General features: G+C 48.9%; 1 protein-coding gene across 5 annotated transcripts in view; it reads left to right on the top strand.

The window, feature by feature from the left end:
* Window positions 1–26,687, top strand: part of col16a1 (collagen, type XVI, alpha 1) — a 410,059-nt gene that overhangs the window by 282,431 nt on the left and 100,941 nt on the right. For all 5 annotated transcript variants that reach the window (XM_068006392.1, XM_068006393.1, XM_068006394.1 and 2 more), the window contains 8 exons: window positions 2,460–2,486; window positions 4,664–4,741; window positions 10,316–10,375; window positions 10,542–10,613; window positions 15,955–16,008; window positions 20,589–20,633; window positions 24,525–24,641; window positions 25,857–25,901. In XM_068006392.1, the coding sequence (XP_067862493.1) occupies window positions 2,460–2,486; window positions 4,664–4,741; window positions 10,316–10,375; window positions 10,542–10,613; window positions 15,955–16,008; window positions 20,589–20,633; window positions 24,525–24,641; window positions 25,857–25,901 (498 nt within the window). The remainder of the gene's footprint in view (window positions 1–2,459; window positions 2,487–4,663; window positions 4,742–10,315; window positions 10,376–10,541; window positions 10,614–15,954; window positions 16,009–20,588; window positions 20,634–24,524; window positions 24,642–25,856; window positions 25,902–26,687) is intronic.

Raw genomic sequence — 26,687 nt, 5'->3', positions numbered from 1 at the left:
CAGCCAATGGCCTTACCCCGTCTACATCAATATTAGAAGGATATGCTGATAGGATGAGATGGAGTAAAGTGGGAGGAGGCTCGCGTGGAGCATAAAGGCCGGCATAGTCGGGTTGGGCCGAATGGCCTGTTTCTGTGCTGTAGATTCTGTGTAATTCTCTGTAATTATTGACATGACCCGGGTCAGAGATTTGTGAATTTCCAATCCTTTCACTGCACTGAGCTTCCTCACTTGCACAACGCTGCTCGGGCTCCGGACTTCCTCCGCTGCTGAGTTCAGTTTTTAGGAACATTCCAAGTCACAGATCGATCTTTTTTTTTACCATTTATTCAGAAGATGACATTTGAGCAATTTAAGTGACCTGAAAAGGTTACACAAGACCCCAGACCACAGCGAGCAATTTGTCAGGATTCCACTGCCTCAGAGGTTCTTGCTTGTGTCTGAACCTGGAGCCAAATCAAAGTCACGGCCTCTGCTGCACGGCTTTGGGAAGAAACACTTCAAACTCCGTCAAATACCGGCTAATAACTTCACCGGGGCATCATTCTGAGTTTCCGTTACCGATGGGGGAGTCTCGGCAGCTGGTCACACCTGTCGGTCACAGAGAGGGTCCCTGTAGGGTCACCAACCCTCCAGGAATTAAAGATTCATCTCCTGGACACTGGAGCAGGCAAAACCAAGGAGAAAAATCATAGGGGAAATCAAAAAAATGGTGTGTTTTTTTCATTTTCATTTATTATTTATAAAAATATTGGAGATGGGGAAAAAGTGCCGTTTGGGAATCATCCAATTGGGCAATCGGGTAATGAAGAGCCTGTTTGCTTTCCAATTGGTGTGAAAAGGTGGTGCTCCACGAGGATGGACATGTCGGGCGACCAATGGCGGGAGCGTGGGGTCAAGGCAATTGGAGGTGGAAGGTCACAGTAAATGGGAGGATACTGAGAGGTGTAGAGGAAAGAAGGACCTTGGAGTGCATGTCCACAGATCCCTGAAGGTAGTAGGACAGGTAGATAAGGTGGTTAAGGAGGCATAGAATATAAGAGCAGGGAGGTTGTGCTAGAACTGTATAAAACACTAGTTAGGCCACAGCTTGAGTACTGCGTACAGTTCTGGTCACCACATTACAGGAAGGATGTGATTGCACGAGAGAGGGTACAGAGGGGATTTACGAGGATGTTGCCAGGACTGGAGAATTTTAGCTATGAGGAAAGATTGGATAGACTGGGGATGTTTTCTTTGGAACACAGGAGGCTGAGGGGTGATTTGATTGAGGTGTATAAAATTACGGGGGGCTGAGATAAAGTGGATAGGAAGGACCTATTTCCCTTAGCAGAGGGGTCAATAACCAGGGGGCATAGATTAAAGTAATTGGTAGAAGGATTAGAGGGGAGCTGAGGGAAAATGTTTTCACCCAGAGGGTGGGTGGGGGTCTGGAACTCACTGCCAGAAAGGGTGGTGGAGGCAGAAACCTTCATCACATTTAAAAAGTACCTGGATGTGCACTTGAAGTGCCGTAATCTACAGGGCTATGGATCAAGTGCTGGAAAGTGGGATTAGGCTAGGTAGCTCTTTTTCGACCAGAACAGACACGATGGACCGAATGGCCTCCTCTGTGCCATAAATTTTTCTATGTTTCTATGTCATGTGATGAAACCTCCAGGAATACATCCAGCCAGAGTTGGCGACCCTAGATTCCTGACAATCAGCAAACTCTGGAAACTATCCCTGATAAAGTCAGAGTGAAATGTCAGGCAATTGTCTAGTTTATGTCTAGAGCCTTGAAACAAGCAAGGGTGATGTCAGTGAGTGAACGTCTACCTTACATTAAAGGGTTAAATTATGAGGACAGGCTGCATAAACTCGGGTTGTATTCCCTCGAGTATGGAAGATTGAGGGGTGATCTGACCAAGGTGTTTAAAATGTAAAAAGGATTCGATAGGGTAGATACGGAGAAACTATTTCCTCTGGCGGGTGAATCGAGAACAGGAGAGGACATAATCTTAAAATTAGAGCCAGGCTGTTCAGGAGTGAAATCAATAAACATTTTTTCACACAAAGGGGAGTGGAAATCTGGAACTCTCGTCCCCCAAAAGGCTGTGGATGCTGGGGATCAATTGGAGCTTTCAAGACTGAGATCGATAGATTTTTGTTGGGTGATGGTATAAAGGGATATGGAGCAAAGGTGGGTAAATGGAGTTGAGGTGGAGATCAGCCTTGATCTAATTGAATTGTGGAGCAGGCTCGAGGGGCTGAATGGCCTCCTCCTGTTCCGATATTCCTCTGTCCACCAGTTTAATGGAGGTGTTCGCCTGTTTAAAGTAAAGAGGATAGTTTGTGTTAAAACAGTGGACAGTGGGACAATGGACAAATGGGTTAGCATCTGCTCACCACTATAATGCTCCAGGTTTCAAACTCACCCACTGACAGAACACACTTCTTTCATGTCTTTCATCTTTTAGGGTGTGGCAGGAATTAAAGGTGAAAAGGTAAGATTGTGCGAATGACCTTGTGCATTTATTGTAAAGTATCAAACCAAACACTTTTGTGGAGTGAGGAGTTCCCACGAGAGAGTCAGCACCCTGCCGCTGGGGTGATGGCTTCATTGGTGCCAAGTGGCCAAAGCAGAAGGTTCATCTTGGCACAGCTATACCTCCCCCGACAACACAAGACCCAATAGCCCTTGTATCATTGCATTGACTGGGACTGTCCTGTCAGTCTGCCCCCTCCGCCCCCACACCACCGAAACCACACAACTGCACGGCTGCATTAAACCCCACTGCTCACCTTCCACAGGCTCAGTGTCTTGTCAGACATGGTTACATCATTTAATGGCTTGCAAGCACACTATTGGATTTCTACCTGCCATTTCAGTGAAGCGAATGATGTGCTGTGTTCTTCAGTATTAAATTACTAGAAATGGAAATGTCCCATATGTCCAAAGATGTTGGTAACGGACACTTTGGAGAGACTACAGCCCTACATCAAACCTCAATAGGACAGTGTAGGGAGAGCTTTACTCTGTATCTAACCCGTGCTGTACCTGCCCTGGGAGTGTTTGATGGGACAGTGTAGAGGGAGCTTTACTCTGTATCTAATCCGTGCTGTACCTGCTCTGGGAGTGTTTGATGGGACAGTGTCGAGGGAGCTTTACTCTGTATCTAACCCGTGCTGTACCTGCCCTGGGAGTGTTTGATGGGACAGTGTAGAGGGAGCTTTACTCTGTATCTAACCCGTGCTGCACCTGCCCTGGGAGTGTTTGATGGGACAGTGTAGAGGGAGCTTTACTCTGTATCTAACCCATGCTGTACCTGCTCTGGGAGTGTTTGATGGGACAGGGTAGAGGGAGCTTTACTCTGTATCTAACCCAGGCTGTACCTGCCCTGGGAGTGTTTGATGGGACAGGGTAGAGGGAGCTTTACTCTGTATCTAACCCGTGCTGTACCTGCTCTGGGAGTGTTTGATGGGACAGTGTAGAGGGAGCTTTACTCTGTATCTAACCCATGCTGTACCTGCTCTGGGAGTGTTTGATGGGACAGGGTAGAGGGAGCTTTACTCTGTATCTAACCCATGCTGTACCTGCCCTGGGAGTGTTTGATGGGACAGGGTAGAGGGAGCTTTACTCTGTATCTAACCCATGCTGTACCTGCTCTGGGAGTGTTTGATGGGACAGGGTAGAGGGAGCTTTACTCTGTATCTAACCCGTGCTGTACCTGCCCTGGGAGTGTTTGATGGGACAGGGTAGAGGGAGCTTTACTCTGTATCTAACCTGTGCTGTACCTGCCCTGGGAGTGTTTGATGGGACAGGGTAGAGGGAGCTTTACTCTGTATCTAACCCGTGCTGTACCTGCCCTGGGAGTGTTTGATGGGACAGGGTAGAGGGAGCTTTACTCTGTATCTAACCCGTGCTGTACCTGCCCTGGGAGTGTTTGATGGGACAGTGTAGAGGGAGCTTTACTCTGTATCTAACCTGTGCTGTACCTGCCCTGGGAGTGTTTGATGGGACAGTGTAGAGGGAGCTTTACTCTGTATCTAACCCATGCTGTACCTGCCCTGGGAGTGTTTGATGGGACAGGGTAGAGGGAGCTTTACTCTGTATCTAACCCGTGCTGTACCTGCTCTGGGAGTGTTTGATGGGACAGTGTAGAGGGAGCTTTACTCTGTATCTAACCCATGCTGTACCTGCTCTGGGAGTGTTTGATGGGACAGGGTAGAGGGAGCTTTACTCTGTATCTAACCCATGCTGTACCTGCCCTGGGAGTGTTTGATGGGACAGGGTAGAGGGAGCTTTACTCTGTATCTAACCCATGCTGTACCTGCTCTGGGAGTGTTTGATGGGACAGGGTAGAGGGAGCTTTACTCTGTATCTAACCCGTGCTGTACCTGCCCTGGGAGTGTTTGATGGGACAGGGTAGAGGGAGCTTTACTCTGTATCTAACCCGTGCTGTACCTGCCCTGGGAGTGTTTGATGGGACAGGGTAGAGGGAGCTTTACTCTGTATCTAACCCGTGCTGTACCTGCCCTGGGAGTGTTTGATGGGACAGGGTAGAGGGACTGCTCACTGTAACATTCTTTCATGGACCCAACCTCCCTTACTGCGATTCTGTTATGTGCTGTAATAGTAACGAATGGGTAAATCACTAAACCTGCATCTTGTGCTGTGTAGGGAGCAGCTGCTGACCCGTGTATCTGTGTGAATGGACCCTCACCCCAACCAGGAGACATTGGATACCCAGGAGCTTCTGTAAGTATCTACAAAATACATGGTGGTGTATAAAGATTACTGGACCCCTGTGTATGTACACATGTTCAGTATAGGGACCCACAGTTCCCTGTGTATATACACATGTTCAGTATAAGGACCCACAGTCCCCTGTGTATATGTCCGTGTGTTGGGTATAGGGACCCACAGTCCCCGTGTATATGTCTGTATGTTGGGTATAGGGACCCAGAATCCCCTGTGTATATACACATGTTCAGTATAAGGACCCACAGTCCCCTGTGTATATGTCTGTGTGTTGGGTATAGGGACCCACAGTCCCCGTGTATATGTCTGTATGTTGGGTATAGGGACCCAGAGTCCCCTGTGCATATACACATGTTCAGTATAAGGACCCAGTGTCCCCTGTGTATATGTCCGTGTGTTGGATTATAGGGACCCACAGTCCTTTTTTTATTATTCGTTCATGGGATGTGGGCGTCGCTGGCAAGGCCGGCATTTATTGCCCATCCCTAATAGCCCTCGAGAAGGTGGTGGTGAGCCGCCTTCTTGAATCGCTGCAGTCCGTGTGGTGAAGGTTCTCCCACAGTGCTGTTAGGAAGGGAGTTCCAGGATTTTGACCCAGTGACGATGAAGGAACGGCGATATATTTCCAAGTCGGGATGGTGTGTGACTTGGAGGGGAACGTGCAGGTGGTGTTGTTCCCATGCGCCTGCTGCTCTTGTCCTTCTAGGTGGTAGAGGTCACGGGTTTGGGAGGTGCTGTCGAAGAAGCCTTGGCGAGTTGCTGCAGTGCATCCTGTGGATGGTACACACCGCAGCCACAGTGCGCCGGTGGTGAAGGGAGTGAATGTTTAGGGTGGTGGATGGGGTGCCAATCAAGCGGGCTGCTTTATCTTGGATGGTGTCGAGCTTCTTGAGTGTTGTTGGAGCTGCACTCATCCAGGCAAGTGGAGAGTATTCCATCACACTCCTGACTTGTGCCTTGTAGATGGTGGAAAGGCTTTGGGGAGTCAGGAGGTTTTTAGAGATTTAGAGATTTAGAGTTATACAGCACAGATAGAGGCCCTTCGGCCCATCGTGTCCGCGCCGGCCATCAGCCCTGTCTACTCTAATCCCATATTCCAGCATTTGGTCCGTAGCCTTGTATGCTATGGCATTTCAAGTGCTCATCCAAATGCTTCTTGAATGTTGTGAGGGTTCCTGCCTCCACAACCCTTTCAGGCAGTGAGTTCCAGACTCCAACCACCCTCTGGGTGAAAAAGTTCTTTCTCAAATCCCCTCTAAACCTCCCGCCTTTTACCTTGAATCTATGTCCCCTTGTTGTAGAACCCTCAACGAAGGGAAAAAGCTCCTTAGTATCCATCCTATCTGTGCCCCTCATAATTTTGTACACCTCAATCATGTCCCCCCTCAGCCTCCTCTGCTCCAAGGAAAACAAACCCAATCTTCCCAGTCTCTCTTCATAGCTGAAGCGCTCCAGGTGAGTTACTCGCCGCAGAATACTCAGCCTCTGACCTGCTCTCGTAGCCACAGTATTTATATGGCTGGTCCAGTTAAGTTTCTGGTCAATGGTGACCCCCAGGATGTTGATGGTGGGGGATTCGGCGATGGTAATGCCATTGAATGTCAAGGGGAGGTGGTTAGACTCTCTCTTGTTGGAGATGGTCATTGCCTGGCACTTATCTGGCGCGAATGTTACTTGCCACTTATGAGCCCAAGCCTGATGTTGTCCAGGTCTTGCTGCATGCGGGCTCGGACTGCTTCATTATCTGAGGGGTTGCGAATGGAACTGAACACTGTGCAGTCATCAGCGAACATCCCCATTTCTGACCTTATGATGGAGGGAAGGTCATTGATGAAGCAGCTGAAGATGGTTGGGCCTAGGACACTGCCCCGAGGAACTCCTGCAGCAATGCCCTGGGGCTGAGATGATTGGCCTCCAACAACCACTACCATCTTCCTTTGTACTAGGTATGACTCCAGCCTCTGGAGAGTTTTCCCCCTGATTCCCATTGACTTCAATTTTACTAGGGCTCCTTGGTACCACACTCGGAAAATGCTGCCTTGATGTCAAGGGCAGTCACTCTCACCTCACCTCTGGAATTCAGCTCTTTTGTCCATGTTTGGACCAAGGCTGTAATGAGGTCTGGAGCCAAGTGGTCCTGGCGGAACCCAAACTGAGCATCGGTGAGCAGGTTATTGGTGAGTAAGTGCCGCTTGATAGCACTGTCGACGACACCTTCCATCACTTTGCTGATGATTGAGAGTCGACTGATGGGGCGGTAATTGGCCGGATTGGATTTGTCCTGCTTTTTGTGGACAGGACATACCTGGGCAATTTTCCACATTGTCGGGTAGATGCCAGTGTTGTAGCTGTACTGGAACAGCTTGGCTAGAGGCGCAGCTAGTTCTGGAGCACATGTCTTCAGCACTACAGCTGGGATGTTGTCGGGGCCCATAGCCTTTGCTGTATCCAGTGCACTCAGCCATTTCTTGATATCACGTGGAGTGAATCGAATTGGCCGAAGACTGGCTTCCGTGATGGTGGGGATATCGGGAGGAGGCTGAGATGGATCATCCACTCGGCACTTCTGGCTGAAGATGGTTGCAAACGCTTCAGCCTTGTCTTTTGCACTCACGTGCTGGACTCCGCCATCATTGAGAATGGGGATGTTTGCAGAGCCTCCTCCTCCCGTTAGTTGTTTAATTGTCCACCACCATTCACGACTGGATGTGGCAGGACTGCAGAGCTTTGATCTGATCCGTTGGTTGTGGAATCGCTTAGCTCTGTCTATAGCATGTTGCTTCTGCTGTTTAGCATACATGTAGTCCTGAGTTGTAGCTTCACCAGGTTGGCACCTCATTTTTAGGTACGGCTGGTGCTGCTCCTGGCATGCTCTTCTACACTCCTCATTGAACCAGGGTTGATCCCCTGGCTTGTTGGTAATGGTAGAGTGAGGAATATGCCGGTCCATGAGGTTACAGATTGTGCTGGAATACAATTCTGCTGCTGCTGATGGCCCACAGCGCCTCATGGATGCCCAGTTTTGAGCTGCTAGATCTGTTCTGAATCTATCCCATTTAGCACGGTGGTAGTGCCACACGACACGTTGGATGGTGTCCTCAGTGCGAAGACGGGACTTCATCTCCACGAGGACTGTGCGGTGGTCACTCCTACCAATACTGTCATGGACAGATGCATTTGCGACAGGTAGATTGGTGAGGACGAGGTCAAGTAAGTTTTTCCCTCGTGTTGGTTCGCTCACCACCTGCCGCAGGCCCAGTCTGGCAGCTATGTCCTTCAGGACTCGGCCAGCTCGGTCAGTAGTGGTGCTACCGAGCCACTCTTGGTGATGGACATTGTAGTCCCCCACCCAGAGTACATTTTGTGCCCTTGCTACCCTCAGTGCTTCCTTCAAGTGGTGTTCAACATGGAGGAGGACTGATTCATCAGCTGAGGGAGGACGGTCGGTGGTAATCAGCAGGAGGTTTCCTTGCCCATGTTTGACCTGATGCCATGAGATTTCATGGGGTCCAGAGTCAATGTTGAGGACTCCCAGGGCCACTCCCTTCTGACTGTGTATCACTGTACCGCCACCTCTGGTGGGTCTGTCCTGCCGCTGGGACAGGACATACCCAGGGATGGTGATGGAAGAGTCTGGGACGTTGGCTGAAAGGTATGATTCTGTGAGTATGGCTATGTCAGGCTGTTGCTTGACTAGTCTGTGGGACAGCTCTCCCAATTTTGGCACAAGTCCCCAGATGTTAGTAAGGAGGACCTTGCAGGGTCGACTGGGCTTGGTGTTTTGCCGTTGTCGTGTCCGGTGCCTAGTGGTCCGATGCCGCGTGGTCCGTCTGGTTTTATTCTTATTATGACTTTTCGTAGCGAGATTTTACAACTGAGTGGCCTGCTAGGCCATTTCAGAGGGTGATTAAGAATCAACCACATTGCTGTGGGTCTGGAGTCACATATATGTCCGTATGTTGGGTGTAGGGACCCACAGTCCCCTGTGTATATGTCCGTATGTTGGGTATAGGGACCCACAGTCCCCTGTGTATATGTCCGTGTGTTGGGTATAGGGACCCACGGTCCCCTGTGTATATGTCCGTGTGTTGGGTATAGGGACCCACGGTCCCCTGTGTATATGTCCGTGTGTTGGGTATAGGGACCCACGGTCCCCTGTGTATATGTCCGTGTGTTGGGTATAGGGACCCACGGTCCCCTGTGTATATGTCCATGTGTTGGGTGTAGGGAGACTCCTGGTTGTGTATTAATGCGGAGCTGGAGTCTGTTGGTTTCTCACCTATGCGAGGAACAGAATCCACCGGGTTCCCTTCCACTTATTTCAATTGAAATAAAACCCAGGAGAGTCTGTAAGTGGTGAGTAATCCTCTCCGCCAAATCATATTTTCTGCACCTCACTGGGTTCGGCACTGAGTATTCTAATATTGAAACAGCACCCCACAGGCTCTTGGCAAGACTGGTGATCTCTGCCTGGTCGGGTAGGTGGACAATGAGCAGGGAATGGGCAATGCCCATCTCACCCACCACCTCTAGCCCATAATGCTGATTTGTCCCGTCACTGCAGGCATGAAGTAGCAGAAAGCTTTCGTCCTCACCCCTTCTGTGACTGTCAGAGTCTCTCGTGTTTGCAGGTCCATGTTTTGTGACCCTGGTCCTGCGATCACACTGACAGTCGGTGTGGGGTCAGCAGGGAGTCACATGGGTCCTGTATCCTGTGACATCCAGGCTACTCAGAGCTACCAGGAAATCAGCAGCTCAGTCCTAACATCAGAGGTTTTGAGTTTGAAGCCTTGCTTCCAAACTGGATTATGTTGGACTTTCTGATGTGGACATTAAATAAGCGGCATGTATTCCATGAAAGGGGGAGTGTACATGGGCTGTGGGAGGAGATTAATGGGTGAGTCGAGTCAAGATAGGGGAGAGTGGACATGGGCTGTTAAAGGAGATTAAATGGGTGAGTAGAGTCCATGAAAGAGGAGAGTGGACATGGGCTGTGGAAGGAGATTAAATGGGTGAGTCGAGTCAAGATAGGGGAGAGTGGACATGGGCTGTTAAAGGAGATTAAATGGGTGAGTAGAGTCCATGAAAGAGGAGAGTGGACATGGGCTGTGGAAGGAGATTAAATGGGTGAGTCGAGTCCATGATAGGGGAGAGTGGACGTGGGCTGTGGAAGGAGATTAATGGGTGAGTCGAGTCCATGATGGGGGAGAGTGGACATGGGCTGTGGAAGGACTGGGCTTCATCTGGCTCCCTTATACTGTGGGGTTCAGTAGCTCCTTCCAGCCGGTTCGCGCAATGACATTCAGTATTTACTGTACACAAAATCAACCTATATAGACAGAAAACCAAAAACAAGTAATATTAAACACAATCCTGTGTAAATGTTTGACTTTTGAATGGGGCACCTGATGGTGGCATTCCTTCTTTTGATGGACACTGGTCTGAATGAGGTACATTCAACAAATATTGGTGCAAGAGTTTGTTTAGATTGGTTTTCCAGGCCAGTTGATGACCTGCATCTTGTTGATCTATTATCACTGACTTAACTCCTTGTTCATTGGTCCACTGAAGGGAGAACATGGCCATCCAGGGGCTTCTGGTGAGAGAGGGCCGTGGGTTCAAGGCCCTTCGGTGAGTGTGGCTTTCTACACAATTGGCGTCTTGCCTTCAATTGTCTATTTACCTCGACCTACTACAGTTCTGCAAGAAAGGACAAGCATTCAATCTTCTGCATTCAATTTTTACTTTTGTTTGTTTTCTCTTGACCAATTATTTTTAATTGATTGATTTCTTTCAGGGCCCACCTGGACCACCCGGAGTTCCCGGACCACCTGGACCACCAGGGTTACCTGGAGGGAACGGCCGGCAGGTAAACTAAGTAGAAGAAAGCACTCACGGAGAGGAAAGAAAACAATTCAGCTCAAAGTGTGCAGTTTGATTGCTACACACAGAAACACTCGATATACCCCACACCCCTCACAGTAACACTCGATATACCCCACACCCCTCACTATAACACTCGATATACCCCACACCCCTCACAGTAACACTCGATATACCCCACACCCCTCACTATAACACTCGATATACCCCACACCCCTCACTGTAACACTCGATATACCCCACACCCCTCACAGTAACACTCGATATACCCCACACCCCTCACTGCAACACTCGATATACCCCACACCCCTCACAGTAACACTCGATATATCCCACACCCCTCACTGCAACACTCGATATACCCCACACCCCTCACTGCAACACTCGATATACCCCACACCCCTCACTGCAACACTCGATATACCCCACACCCCTCACAGTCACACTCGATATACCCCACACCCCTCACTGCAACACTCTCTGATATACCCCACACCCCTCACAGTAACACTCGATATATCCCACACCACTCACTATAACACTCGATATACCCCACACCCCTCACAGTAACACTCGATATACCCCACACCCCTCACTGTAACACTCGATATACCCCACACCCCTCACAGTAACACTCGATATATCCCACACCCCTCACTATAACACTCGATATACCCCACACCCGTCACTGTAACACTCGATATATCCCACACCCCTCACTGCAACACTCGATATACCCCACACCCCTCACAGTCACACTCGATATACCCCACACCCCTCACAAACACTCGATATACCCCACACCCCTCACTGTAACACTCGATATACCCCACACCCCTCACTGCAACACTCGATATACCCCACACCCCTCACTGTGACACTTGATATACCCCATACCCCTCACTGTAACACTCTGATATACCCCATACCCCTCACTGTAACACTCTGATATACCCCATACCCCTCACTGTAACACTCTGATATACCCCATACCCCTCACTGTAACACTCTGATATACCCCACACCCCTCACTGTAACACTCTGATATACCCCAAACCCCTCACTGTAACACTCTGATATACCCCATACCCCACACTGTAACACTCTGATATATCCCACACCCCTCACTGTAACACACTGATATACCCCACACCCCTCACTGTAACACTCTGATATACCCCATACCCCACACTGTAACACTCTGATATATCCCACACCCCTCACTGTAACTCTCTGATATACCCCACACCCCTCACTGTAACACTCTGATATACCCCACACCCCTCACTGTAACTCTGTGATATACCCCACACCCTCACTGTAACACTCTGATATACCCCTCACCCCTCACTGTAACACTCTGATATACCCCACACCCCTCACTGTAACACTCTGATATACCCCACACCCCTCACTGTAACTCTCTGATATACCCCACACCCCTCACTGTAACACTCTGATATACCCCACACCCCTCACTGTAACACTCTGATATACCCCACACCCCTCACTGTAACACTCTGATATGCCCCACACCCCTCACTGTAACACTCTGATATACCCCACACCCCTCACTGTAACTCTCTGATATACCCCACACCCCTCACTGTAACTCTCTGATATACCCCACACCCCTCACTGTAACTCTCTGATATACCCCACACCCCTCACTGTAACTCTCTGATATACCCCACACCCCTCACTGTAACTCTCTGATATACCCCACATCCCTCACTGTAACTCTCTGATATACCCCACACCCCTCACTGTAACACTCTGATATATCCCACACCCCACACTGTAACACTCTGATATACCCCACACCCCTCACTGTAACACTCTGATATACCCCACACCCCTCACTGTAACACTCTGATATACCCCACACCCCTCACTGTAACACTCTGATATACCCCACACCCCTCACTGTAACACTCTGATATACCCCATACCCCTCACTGTAACACTCTGATATACCCCATACCCCACACTGTAACACTCTGATATACCCCACACCCCTCACTGTAACACTCTGATATACCCCACACCCCTCACTGTAACACTCTGATATACCCCATACCCCACACTGTAACACTCTGATATACCCCACACCCCTCACTGTAACACTCTGATATACCCCACACCCCTCACTGTAACACTCTGATATACCCCACACCCCTCACTGTAACACTCTGATATACCCCATACCCCACACTGTAACACTCTGATATACCCCACACCCCTCACTGTAACACTCTGATATACCCCACACCCCTCACTGTAACACTCTGATATACCCCATACCCCTCACTGTAACACTCTGATATACCCCACACCCCTCACTGTAACACTCTGATATACCCCATACCCCACACTGTAACACTCTGATACACCCCTCACCCCTCACTGTAACACTCTGATATACCCCATACCCCTCACTGTAACACTCTGATATACCCCATACCCCACACTGTAACACTCTGATATACCCCTCACCCCTCACTGTAACACTCTGATATACCCCACACCCCTCACTGTAACACTCTGATATACCCCATACCCCACACTGTAACACTCTGATACACCCCTCACCCCTCACTGTAACACTCTGATATACCCCACACCCCTCACTGTAACACTCTGATATACCCCATACCCCACACTGTAACACTCTGATACACCCCTCACCCCTCACTGTAACACTCTGATATACCCCATACCCCTCACTGTAACACTCTGATATACCCCATACCCCACACTGTAACACTCTGATATACCCCTCACCCCTCACTGTAACACTCTGATATACCCCACACACCCCATGTAACACAGTTCATACAGTTTCATTATTAGTATTTTATTGTTTCTCATACAGTTGTTTGAGGGAGGAAGATGTAAAATTCAGGTACAGTCTCAGTCAGTGAGGTACAGGACAGGAACGTGTACCTAACCGGAGAGAATTTTCTGGAACCATGTCACAGCTGGTTCCACCGGGGTCAGAGATCGTGAGAGACGAGAAGCTGGAATGAATCTCCAACAGGGACACTCACCACCTGCACCCCAGCCCCCACTGGGGGATACAATAAGGGCTCTTCAATTTCAGTTTTTACTCTGAATTTTAGAGAATTTACTTCATCGTTTCATTTACAAAATTATATACAGGTGAAAAAAACTATATTTCTGGGTGAAAGTGGAATTCCACCCGAATAAATATTCATTTTCACCATTTTTTCACTTGATCTGCCTCACTGCTGACACAGGTGGGCCTGAATGTTCCTGAACTAGCCCACTTCAAATCGGGATAGCCGGGAAAATGGCCTACCATTGCCCCCCGCCCCGACCTCAGTTTCCAACCCACCCACTGCCCCTCATCCCTGCTGGGACCCCCTGTGCTAGCCCATGTTAACATTGGATAGCCAGGTGGTGAAGGATGGAATACTAGAGCCTGGTCTTCAGTTGCTTCCAAGCCTCTATTCACAGAGATTCCCCTTACACACACACCACACCCTAGATAAGCCCGCCTATAAAAAGGATGCAAGAGAGCCCCCAATCGATACCCACCACCTGAATACAATTGACCCCAATTGATACAAATCATACAATTAACAGCCCATTCCCCACTCACCGCATGCAAATGGGGGCAGGGCCTGTGACCCCACCAGATGTTCCTTCTGTTCAGGCCTGTCCCTGACATTCCCCGTACAGAAAATAATCAAAAAGGCTAATGGAATGCAGGCCTTTATATCCAGAGGACTAGAATACAAGGGACTAGAAGTTATGCTACAGCTATACAAAGCCCTGGTTAGACCACACCTGGAGTACTGTGTTCAGTTCTGAGCACTGCACCTTAGGAAGGATATATTTGTCTTGGAGGGAGTGCAGCGTAGATTTACTAGAATGATACCTGGACTCCAAGGGTTAAATTACGAGGAGAGATTACACAAACTAGGGATGTATTTCTTGGAATTCAGAAGAATAAGGAGTGATTTGATGAAAGTTTTCAAGATATTAAGGGGAACAGATAGTATAGATAGAGAAACTATTTCTGCTGGTTGGGGAGTCTAGGACTAGGGAACATAGCCTAAAAATTAGAGCCAGGACTTTCAGGAGCGAAGTTAAGAAACATTTCTACACGAAAAGGGTGGTGGAAGTTTGGAACTCTCTTCCGCAAAGGGCAGTTGATGTTAGCTCAGTTGTTAATTTTAAATCTGAGATTGATAGATTTCTGTGAACCAAAGGTATTAAGGGATATGGGGCTAAGGCGGGTATATGGAGTTAGGTCACAGGTCAGCTGTGATCTCATTGAATGGCGGAACAGGCTCGAGGGGCTAAATGGCCTCCTCCTGTTCCTATGTTCCTGTGTTTACCCGTCCAATCGTTTTAACAGATGAACAATTAAAGACTGGGAGTGTGCATCTTTGCGATACGTGATCCTGAAACAGGCTGCTGGTGGGGGGGTGGAGGGTGGGGGTCCACAGTGGGGAACCTCCTCCACCTGAGTGTGTTACGGTGCCGTCACACGCCTGTCATGACACAGCGCGTCACTCCCCGTCTCACAGTGCTCGGTGCCACAAGGGAGACCTGCTCAGCTTACCCTGTTTTTTTTTTGCTGCGTACTGGAGATAGGAGGAAAGGATGGCTGACCTCAGCAGACGCTGCCATCTGGCACGGCCGATCGCTGCACGCAGAGCCGGGTTCCGTGAAGTTTGATCACCGGGGATGGAGTGGGTCGGCAGGATTGGCAGAAGAACCAGACGGGAAACTAGGAGCATTTTTTTCATGCAGTGAGTTGTTATGATGTGGAATTCACTGCCTGAAAGGGCGGAGGAAGCAGATTCAGTAATAACTTTCAAAAGGGAATTGGATAAATATTTGAAAAGGAAAAGTTTTCAGGGCTATGGGGAAAGAGCGGGGGAGTGAGACTAATTGGATAGATCGCACAGAGAGCCGGCACAGGCACGATTGGCCGAATGGCCTCCTTCTGTGCTGTGAGATTCTAGTCTATGATTGTCCGCTTTTGGTTCAAATATCAGTAAAAGCCGATTGAAGATGGTCTCACGACATGAAAAAAAATCAGACTAAACTGAAAACAGGGAACCTGGGAAATAACATCCTCGAGCTCTTGACTCCGTCAGTGATAGAGAGACTCTGGTACAGACCCCTCACCACAACAAGACACCTCCCTGTAACCCGCTCTGACATAATACACCGCTTCCCATTCCTTCACCAACTGAGACACTGCCTAACCCGAGACACCTTTCTCTCGACAACCTTCTGTGCACCGTGCTGGGATGAGGCTTACATCTAACACTGTGTTTATTTTTCAGGGAATTCCAGGGAATGATGGGATGCCCGGTGTCCCCGGAGTTCCAGGAGAGATGGTGTGTACATTAGTACCCGCACATTGTTTGGGGTGTGGAAAGAGTAAGAGGACTGCCTTCTGATGTAGTCTGTAACTGACAGGCCCCAACCCTCCCTCCCAAGGCCGAATTCCAACGTCATGGCCCAGCGCCTCTGGTAAGGCGATCGGTTGCTTTAAGGCCGCAGTGCAGTGTGTCACTGGGGAAAGGCCAGTGCCATCCCCGACACCAGAGAGTCGACTCTCACTGCCCTCTCCTGGTGTTACCGTGGTGATCACGGATTCGGAATGGGCTCGGTCGCCTCACTGCCCCGGTAACACTGGCGATGCGGCCGGCGCCATTTTAAAATAGGCCTGTCGCCAGGTGCCCAAAGCACCCGCCTGTTTCAGGTAATCGGCCCCTTTTAACATGGAAATCAGGGACCTATGACGTAAATGGGACCCCGATTGACATTTTAGGTGGGAACTGGGCGGAGTCTGTGCCGTGCTCATTCCGATCTGTTCCACGGGCGATGGAAGAGAAGAGACCCGGCAAAGGTAAGTGTTGAATTTTTATTGTGGGCCGTGGAGGAGCAGGAGTGCACCCCTGGGCCTCGCAAATATAACCTGGGCCGCTGCAGCCCCAGAACCCTCACCCTCCGTGATAGCAACCCCGACACTAACGTACCTTGCAGGCGGCCGCTCCGGTCCGATTTCCAGTCTTCCCTCTGGCGGGCTGTGTCAGGACCCCTGTTTGGCCTCCTGTAGCTCGCTCGGAGAATGTAAATGAGGCTGGGGCCTCAAAATCACAGGAACTACTTCACCGCCCGAATGGGCGGCCGACCAAAAGTCAAAATAGGCCCCCAGGAGTTTATATTCTTACTGAAGAGAGGCATCAAGCACCCTCTGCCTCCACACAGACAAGGACAGCAACACTTCTGGGCAAAGGCTCTGTTATGTTTCAGTGTTCCTGCACTGGATATACCACTTGGGCTCAGTGTCAATGACTGCTCCCGTAAGCGGACTTCACGTCCCCTATGTACCGGAGCGTGTCTTTATCAGCCCAATATGTAGCGGGCCCAGGGATGTAACCAAGAACACTTATCCCCATATTCCGACTTACTGGAATGTGTCATGTGCTGCTATGTGATCTCATCTTCATTGGTGAGTGAACAAATGCTCCATCAGACTGAGGATCAGGCTAGAAACCAACAGCAAATTTATTTAACATTAATCAGGCAAATGGACGAAACTCATGAGAAACAAAATATCTACAGTCATTAAAAACTGTACTGTTCTCCGCAAGTTATCAAAACAGCAAAGATGTTTCTCCTGTGCTAACCCTCAATGGAAAATTCATCCTTTAAACATAGTTCATCACTCCTTAATCAGCACAATGCCAGACCGAGCTCAGCCTCCCCGCTGGCTTCAGACTGACTGGGGTTCGATCTTGACTTTATGCGACAGTGTAAAGCGGGTGATAGTGAATCTCTCCCGATTCTCATTAACATTGAAGTCATTGGAAATAAAAATGGGGAGAGATGTAAAACAGGCTGTCGACTCGCCATCACCCGCTTTACATTATCGCACGACGTCAAGGTCGACCCCGGTGACTTTTAAGATGAAAAAAAAGTTGGGGGAAAGACAATAAAAAAAAGTGTCCTGGAATTTCCTCGGAGCTGCTCTTGCCATAACCACACCGTAACCACACCGTAACCATCCCATAACCACGCCGTAACCTCACCGTAACCGTCCCGTAACCACGCCGTAACCTCTCGTAACCGTCCCGTAACCTCACCGTAATCTCACGTAACCTCACTGTTTATTGCGTAAATGGGGTAAACAGGTCTGGCGATACTCCAGCTGTGGACTGAGAGCTGTTCTGAGGGAATTCCCGGCCCTCAGCGCTCTACATTAAATCAGCCGCCATTCACAGGCTCTCAGTGACACAAGTACAGCTGGCACGTCCAGGAGCGAACTCCCAGCCTGCCTGTCTGTACCCCAAGTGTCAACCTGACCAAACTCCTAAGCAGACAGGTGCCAAGAAGAGATTGATCCACTGACCACGTCAAGAACTTGGAATTACCTGCTAGACAGGTCCCCATTCAGGCAATAACAGGAGTGATTAAACCACACATACTGAGGGATTGCTGAAGTTTGCCAGTCTCTGCCTTGAGCTGAGGTGCAAGAATTAAGCCAGACTGCAGCACAAGTTCTAACCAGTTGGCAAGAACTGCCTTCAATCCCGTGTGTGCGCTGGGACCAACAATAAAGGATCCAGTTGATATTTAAACTAATGTAGTGGGTCAGGCGCCCGTCATAGAAACTGCCCAATTTGGAAAATCGGGATCTTTCTGTACCGTGTGCCCAAGTTGCAACCTGGGGTTACGCTCCAGTTAAAGATTATACCCTTCATTTCCTACTCTTCTCCAAGAGGGGAAGGGGCCGCTGTCAGCCATCCTCCCAGAGCCCCCTCACTCCCCCTCCCAGAGACCCCTCACCTCCCCTCCCAGAGCCTCCTCACCTCCCCTCCCAGAGCCCCCTCACTCCACCTCCCAGAGCCCCCTCACTCCCCCTCCCAGAGCCCCCTCACCTCCCCTCCCAGAGCCCCCTCACCTCCCCTCCCAGCGCCCCCTCACTCCCCCTCCCAGAGCCCCCTCACTCCCCCTCCCAGAGCCCCCTCACCTCCCCTCCCAGAGCCCTCTCACTCCCCTCCCAGAGCCCCCTCACTCCCCCTCCCAGAGCCCCCTCACTCCCCCTCCGAGAGCCCCCTCGCTCCCCCTCCCAGAGCCCCCTCACTATCCCTCCCAAAGCCCCCTCACCCCCTCCCAGCGCCCCCTCACTCCCCCTCCCAGAGCCCCCTCACCTCCCCTCCCAGAGCCCTCTCACTCCCCTCCCAGAGCCCCCTCACTCCCCCTCCCAGAGCTCCCTCACTCCCCCTCCCAGAGCCCCCTCACTCCCCCTCCCAGAGCCCCCTCGCTCCCCCTCCCAGAGCCCCCTCGCTCCCCCTCCCAGAGCCCCCTTGCTCCCCCTCCCAGAGCCCCCTCACTCCCCCTCCCAGAGCCCCCTCGCTCCCCCTCCCAGAGCCCCCTCACTATCCCTCCCAAAGCCCCCTCACCCCCTCCCAGAGCCCCCTCGCTCCCCCTCCTAGAGCCCCCTCGCTCCCCCTCCCAGAGCCCCCTCGCTCCCCCTCCCAGAGCCCCCTCGCTCCCCCTCCCAGAGCCCCCTCGCTCCCCCTCCCAGAGCCCCCTCGCTCCCCCTCCCAGAGCCCCCTCACTCCCCCTCCCAGAGCCCCCTCACTCCCCCTCCCAGAGCCCCCTCACCTCCCCTCCCAGAGCCCTCTCACTCCCCTCCCAGAGCCCCCTCACTCCCCCTCCCAGAGCTCCCTCACTCCCCCTCCCAGAGCCCCCTCACTCCCCCTCCCAGAGCCCCCTCGCTCCCCCTCCCAGAGCCCCCTCGCTCCCCCTCCCAGAGCCCCCTTGCTCCCCCTCCCAGAGCCCCCTCACTCCCCCTCCCAGAGCCCCCTCGCTCCCCCTCCCAGAGCCCCCTCACTATCCCTCCCAAAGCCCCCTCACCCCCTCCCAGAGCCCCCTCACTCCCCCTCCCAGAGCCCCCTCGCTCCCCCTCCCAGAGCCCCCTCGCTCCCCCTCCCAGAGCCCCCTCGCTCCCCCTCCCAGAGCCCCCTCGCTCCCCCTCCCAGAGCCCCCTCACTCCCCCTCCCAGAGCCCCCTCACCCCCTCCCAGAGCCGCAGTGACAGGGGCTAATGGGCAGGTTCACTATGGTGGGGGGTGCTGGCTGGACATGAAACAGAGAAAGCTGGCAGAATATAAGAGATGTTGGGGGGGATGGGGATATTCTGACTTTGTGCTCCTGGTGAGGAGCCTGACCCACTGGGAACACCTCCCAGAGATTCAGCCACGAGTTACTCGTGATTTCCCGAGTGTGCGCAGCTGGAGGTCTCCCCCTGTGAAGCACACTTTTTAAAAATGAGGCTCAGTTTGATTGAAGTGCGTTGAGAGTGCCCCTGTTCACCAAGGGAGACAAACACGGCCTGAAGATTCGTCTGAGTTCCTTCTGAATTGTAGCTGCCCGTGAACAAGAAAGTAAGACTTGCATTTATACAGTGCTTTTCATGATCTCAGGATGTCCCAAAGTGCTTTACAGCCAATGAAGTACTTTTGAAGTGTAGTCACTGTTGTAATGTCGGAAACACGGCAGCCAATTTGCGCACAGCAAGATCCCACAAACAGCAATGGAATAAATGACCAGATAATCTGTTTTAGTGATAGTGGTTGAGGGATAAATATTGGCCAGGACACCGGGGAGAATTCCCCTGCTCTTCATCAAATAGTGCTGTGGGATCTTTTACATCCACCTGATTGGGCAGACGGGGCCTCGGTTTAACGTCTCATCCGAGAGGCAGCACTGGAGAGTCAGCCTGGATTATGTGCAAAGTCTCTGGAGTGGGACTTGAACCCATGATCTCTCTGACTCAGAGGCGAGAGCGTTACCACTGAGCCACGGCTGACACCAGCACTGACCCTTCGCATTGTATTCCTGGATTTGGAATTTTCCTCAGTTTCAACAAATAATTGTTTAAAACATTGCCCATTGTGTTTCAGTCTCCGCTATCACTGGTTGCCGAGAGGAACATTTCATTCTTCAAGGTAAGCAGCACTCTCCTGGAGACCGATTCTGAAGACCTTATTGATCCACATTTCACGAGCGAATTGGATATATACTTGAAAAGGAAAAATTTGCAGGCTTATGGGGAAAGAGCGGGGGAGTGGGACTAATTGGATAGCTGTTTCAAAGAGCCGACACAGGCACGATGGGCCAAATGGCCTCCTGTGTTATATGATTCTATGTCGTGTAACCTCAGCCTTGAAATTAACCTAAGCGAATATTAGCACATGGATAATGAATATGTTTAAATGAAGCCCCTTATCCACTGCGATAACAGAGGTGTTAACCTGTTTATATTAAAAAGGATTTGCATCTTTTTAAACAAATGGCAGTCAGAGGAATTTCATACAAACTGAAGCATTTAGATGCTGCGTCATTTTAAGGCATTTCACATTTATCCACACAAAACCTCTGTGTTACTGATTGCTCTCCAATTCAGGCCTGTTGCCAAACTTTGCTCTCACCTGATCAGCTGGGCAGCCCATGGCCTGGTAACGAGCTCAAAGGCCTTCAGCAGAGCCAGGGTAGGGGTTACCAACTCTCCAGGACTATCCTGGAGTCTCCAGGAATCGAAGATTAATCTCCAGGACTCTGCTGCGAGCAAAACCTGGGAGAAAAATCACAGGGATGTTAAAAAAATGGCGTGTTTTTTCATTGAACATTTTTATTTATTAGTTATAAAAATATTGAAGGTGGGAAAAAAGGTTGTTTTGACTGAGAATCAATAATCATCCAATCGGGTAACAAAGAGTCTGATCGCATTCCGATTGGCGGGGAAGACGGGGCACTGTAAGGATAGACGTGTTGGGTGACCAATGGCGAGAGTGTGGGGGCGGGGTGGTGGGAGGCAGGAGGTCATGTGATGAAACCTCCAGGAATACGTCCAACCAGAGTTGGCAACCCTAAATTACAAGTAGGCCCTGTAACTGCAGCTCAGCTCGACCGTACACCTCCGCAAGCAGCAGGGTGGACTTTAATTCATCTGCTTCAGTTTCCTGCCGACACTTCTGTTCGGTTTCTGGATAGCTGAGTTAAAGTATTGCTTTACTGAGACTGCCCCCATTTATAAATATGAACAAGTCCCCAAATCCATACAATGAGTACAATGAAGGGGAATGATAAAGCTTGTCGTTCACAAGTTAAAAATCCAGAAGTTAGAAGAAGGATTAGAACTTGGGCGGAACTTTTCAAAATAAAGGATTGAGGCGGAGAGTACAAAAGCAAGGAAGTTTTGCTAAACCTTTATAAAACACTGGTTAGGCCCCAGCTGGAGTATTGTGTCCAATTCTGGGCACCGCACTTTAGGGAAGATGTCGAGATCTTAGAGAGAGTACAGAGGAGATTTACTAGAATGGTACCACGGAACCGATATGTGGAGAGTCTGGAGAAGCTGGGATTGTTCTCCTTAGAACAGAGGTTAAGGGGAGATTTGACGGAGAGGTGTTCAAAATCATGAACGGTTTTGATAGAGTCAATGAGGAGAAACTATTTCCAGTGGCAGAAGGGTCGGTAACCAGAGAACACAGATTTAAGGTATTGGCAAAAGAGCCAGAGGCAACATGAGGAAACATTTTTTATGCAGCGAGTTGTTATGATCTGGAATGCGCTGCCTGAAAGGGCGGTGGAAGCAGATTCAATAGTAACTTTCAAAAGGGAATTGGATAAATACTTGAAGGGAAAAAATTTGCAGGTCTACAGGGGAAGACTAGAGGAGTGGGACTAATTGGATAGCTCTTTCAAAGAGCTGGCACAGGCACAATGGGCTGAATGGCCTCCTTCTGTGTTGTATCATTCTGTGATTCTGTGAAAGGATATTAGATTTGTGTAAAATGATATCAGAGAGAAACATCAAAGTATAAATAGGTTCAATCTGCAGCTGAAAATCATTCCGGAGAGGAAAACACAGTGCTATATCCCTGTATTTATAATATACACAGTGCTCTATCCTTGTATTTATAATATACACGGTGCTATATCCCTGTATTTATAATATACACAGTGCTCTATCCTTGTATTTATAATATACACGGTGCTATATCCCTGTATTTATAATATACACGGTGCTATATCCCTGTATTTATAATATACACGGTGCTATATCCTTGTATTTATAATATACACGGTGCTATATCCCTGTATTTATAATATACACGGTGCTATATCCCTGTATTTATAATATACACGGTGCTATATCCCTGTATTTATAATATACACGGTGCTATATCCCTGTATTTATAATATACACGGTGCTATATCCTTGTATTTATAATATACACGGTGCTATATCCCTGTATTTATAATATACACGGTGCTATATCCCTGTATTTATAATATACACGGTGCTCTATCCCTGTATTTATAATATACACGGTGCTATATCCCTGTATTTATAATATACACGGTGCTATATCCTTGTATTTATAATATACACAGTGCTCTATCCCTGTATTTATAATATACACGGTGCTCTATCCCTGTATTTATAATATACACGGTGCTATATCCCTGTATTTATAATATACACGGTGCTCCATCCCTGTATTTATAATATACACGGTGCTATATCCCTGTATTTATAATATACACGGTGCTCTATCCCTGTATTTATAATATACACGGTGCTATATCCCTGTATTTATAATATACACGGTGCTCCATCCCTGTATTTATAATATACACGGTGCTCTATCCCTGTATTTATAATATACACGGTGCTATATCCCTGTATTTATAATATACACGGTGCTCTATCCCTGTATTTATAATATACACGGTGCTATATCCCTGTATTTATAATATACACGGTGCTCTATCCCTGTATTTATAATATACACGGTGCTATATCCCTGTATTTATAATATACACGGTGCTATATCCCTGTATTTATAATATACACGGTGCTATATCCCTGTATTTATAATATACACGGTGCTATATCCCTGTATTTATAATATACACGGTGCTATATCCCTGTATTTATAATATACACGGTGCTATATCCCTGTATTTATAATATACACGGTGCTCTATCCCTGTATTTATAATATACACGGTGCTCTATCCCTGTATTTATAATATACACGGTGCTATATCCCTGTATTTATAATATACACGGTGCTATATCCCTGTATTTATAATATACACGGTGCTATATCCTTGTATTTATAATATACACGGTGCTATATCCCTGTATTTATAATATACACGGTGCTATATCCCTGTATTTATAATATACACGGTGCTCTATCCCTGTATTTATAATATACACGGTGCTATATCCCTGTATTTATAATATACACGGTGCTATATCCTTGTATTTATAATATACACAGTGCTCTATCCCTGTATTTATAATATACACGGTGCTCTATCCCTGTATTTATAATATACACGGTGCTATATCCCTGTATTTATAATATACACGGTGCTCCATCCCTGTATTTATAATATACACGGTGCTATATCCCTGTATTTATAATATACACGGTGCTCTATCCCTGTATTTATAATATACACGGTGCTATATCCCTGTATTTATAATATACACGGTGCTCCATCCCTGTATTTATAATATACACGGTGCTCTATCCCTGTATTTATAATATACACGGTGCTCTATCCCTGTATTTATAATATACACGGTGCTCTATCCCTGTTTTTATAATATACACGGTGCTATATCCCTGTATTTATAATATACACGGTGCTATATCCCTCTATATTCAATGTGCAATAATAACTCTCCTTCAGTGACTGGTGGCTCCAGATTCGGACTTTGAATGTTGTCGTGTCACGAGGGGCACCTGTTCGTCTCTTTTGATCTTTATTTTCACCGTTACCTGCTCTCTCTCTCTCTCTCTCTCTCTCTGTAGACCTTTTGTGGTAACTGCAGCTCTGGATTCCCTGGAGCACAGGCGTTTACAGAGGTGAAGGCAGAGCAGCCCGAGCACGGCTCTCCAGGGGCGGCTGGTGTGGATCACTGTGAAAAGGTCAGTGTGAAATTATCTGTTGATTATCTTGGTTCAGTCTTTGTTCTGCGATCCTGCCGTGAGCTGGCACTGGTGCACCCGCCAGGAGCCCGCTGACCCTGACCATTTTAGCGTCTGCACCTCACAGGGAGTAACGCCAAGGGCCCTGTTTTCAAAGACCCCTCTTCAAAAGTGGACCAAACGCAAGGACCCTCCTTCTCAGGCCTCCCCTTAATCGCTCTTTGGAAGGTGGCACTGCTCCCCTCTGTGATAGGGTTCTCCCACGTGGGGGCCCCTCACCTCCTGAGAGAGAACTGCTCACAGGGATGAGGTCCGAGGGCAGAGCCCACCAACAGGAGAGGACTTCCCCGAAGCCTCCAAGAGTGAACTGATCTCTGTGGCAAGGATCACCTCTCTCTGGAGATGTACCATTGGTCACCTTGGAGCCTTTGAAAGTGCACAGAGAGTCGAACCTGCACCAGTGCTGAGATGGATTTGTCAACCGTGCAGAGTCTACCCCTTTCTCTGTCTGTGGACATCGCTGGTTTCTGAGCTGTCAGCAATTGCATTGTTGGTGGTGCCTTTTTAAAAAAAAAATCCTTGCCACAGTTCGCTCTTGGAGGCTGGAGGTGGGCTCGGACCTGACCCGTGTGGGAAGTCCTCTCCTGCAGGTGAGGGACCCACATGTCGGAGGTGAAGATCTGTTGTCAAACGCTGAAATTAATGTCACATAAGATGTGACTGGTCGTGTCCTGGACAAATGTGAGTGAAGCCCTGTATCTATCTGAGTATTGATTAAAGTTTCATCGTCAGTTCCAAACCTTCGACTGGGTCCATGGAAGTCTGAAAGTTTCCCAGTTTTACACATAAGAAGAACAGGAAAATACCATTCAATCCATCAAGGCCATGCCATCCAGTCATGGTGTAGCCTCACTCACATTCTATTCCCTTTCCCCACCCCTCCCCCTGCCCCGGTTATCACAGGCCCCTGGGAGAGGCAAAAATCAGAGGAAAAAAAACCTGTGTCCAATTTAGGAAAAAACACTGGGAAATTCCTCTCCGACCCTAAATCCATCAAGTAAGGAGACTGCCAACTGAGTCTCTCAATTCCCAGCTACAACAAGGAATGTCCTCTCTGCAGAACAGGCCAGGTTAACTCAGGAAAGCAAGTAGATCACATCTGGTCTTGTTCCTGCACATCTGTTAATGTGACCTGTCTATTTCTTTCCTCCACAGTGCAAGCAGGAGCAGCGTGGGCTTCCCCGAATGGAGGAGCAGAGGGTATGTAGCGTGATACTCTAAACCATTACCATTACACTAACATTCCTTGTTCCCATGTTTTTTGTGCTGAGGTACAGGATGGTTAGGCCACAGGGCACAGCAGAGTCACTGTTCTTAACCCAGAGAGTGATGAGAATGTGGAACTCGTTACCACATGGAGTAGTTGATGTGAATAGCATATATGCCTTTAAGGGGAAGCTGGATAAACATGAGGGAGAAAGGAATAGAAGGACATGCTGATAGATGAAGAGGGATGGGAGGAGGCTTGTTAGATGAAGTGGGGTGGGAGGAGTCTCCCATAGAGCATAAACACCAGCATGGACCTGTTGGGCCGAATGGCCTGTTTCTGTGCTGTAAACGCCAAGTAATTCTATATAATTCAAACAGTAAGTATTTTGTCTGGCATCCATCTGAATATTAAGGGTAATTTTATGAATTTGTGCTCCCTGCATGGAGCCACTTCCCACGGGAGCACCTATTTGGAACTCGGGAACATGTTCCCGTGATAGTCCATAAAAGGACAAAAATCCCAGGAATCACATCTCCACATTGCCGATATGCGCTCCCAACAGGCAACGCCCTGTACCAGGGCTAGGAGTTTGTAAAGTTACTCCAAGGTGCCATTTCAAATGAAGACCAAAAGATACTGGGACTATGTGGTTCACTTTGAGTATCTCTAATAAAATCTGTCACAGTGAGGGTACAGAGATCCCAAAGATATGTCTGTATGTAAATCCCTAAACAATGTTATTAGGATTGGAACGGGAGCTCTGTCATACAGTGAGT

This window comes from Heptranchias perlo, chromosome 26 (genome assembly GCF_035084215.1).
Source record: "Heptranchias perlo isolate sHepPer1 chromosome 26, sHepPer1.hap1, whole genome shotgun sequence".
Classification (NCBI taxonomy): Eukaryota; Metazoa; Chordata; class Chondrichthyes; order Hexanchiformes; family Hexanchidae; genus Heptranchias; species Heptranchias perlo.
This window is presented reverse-complemented; position numbering and strand designations above follow the sequence as displayed.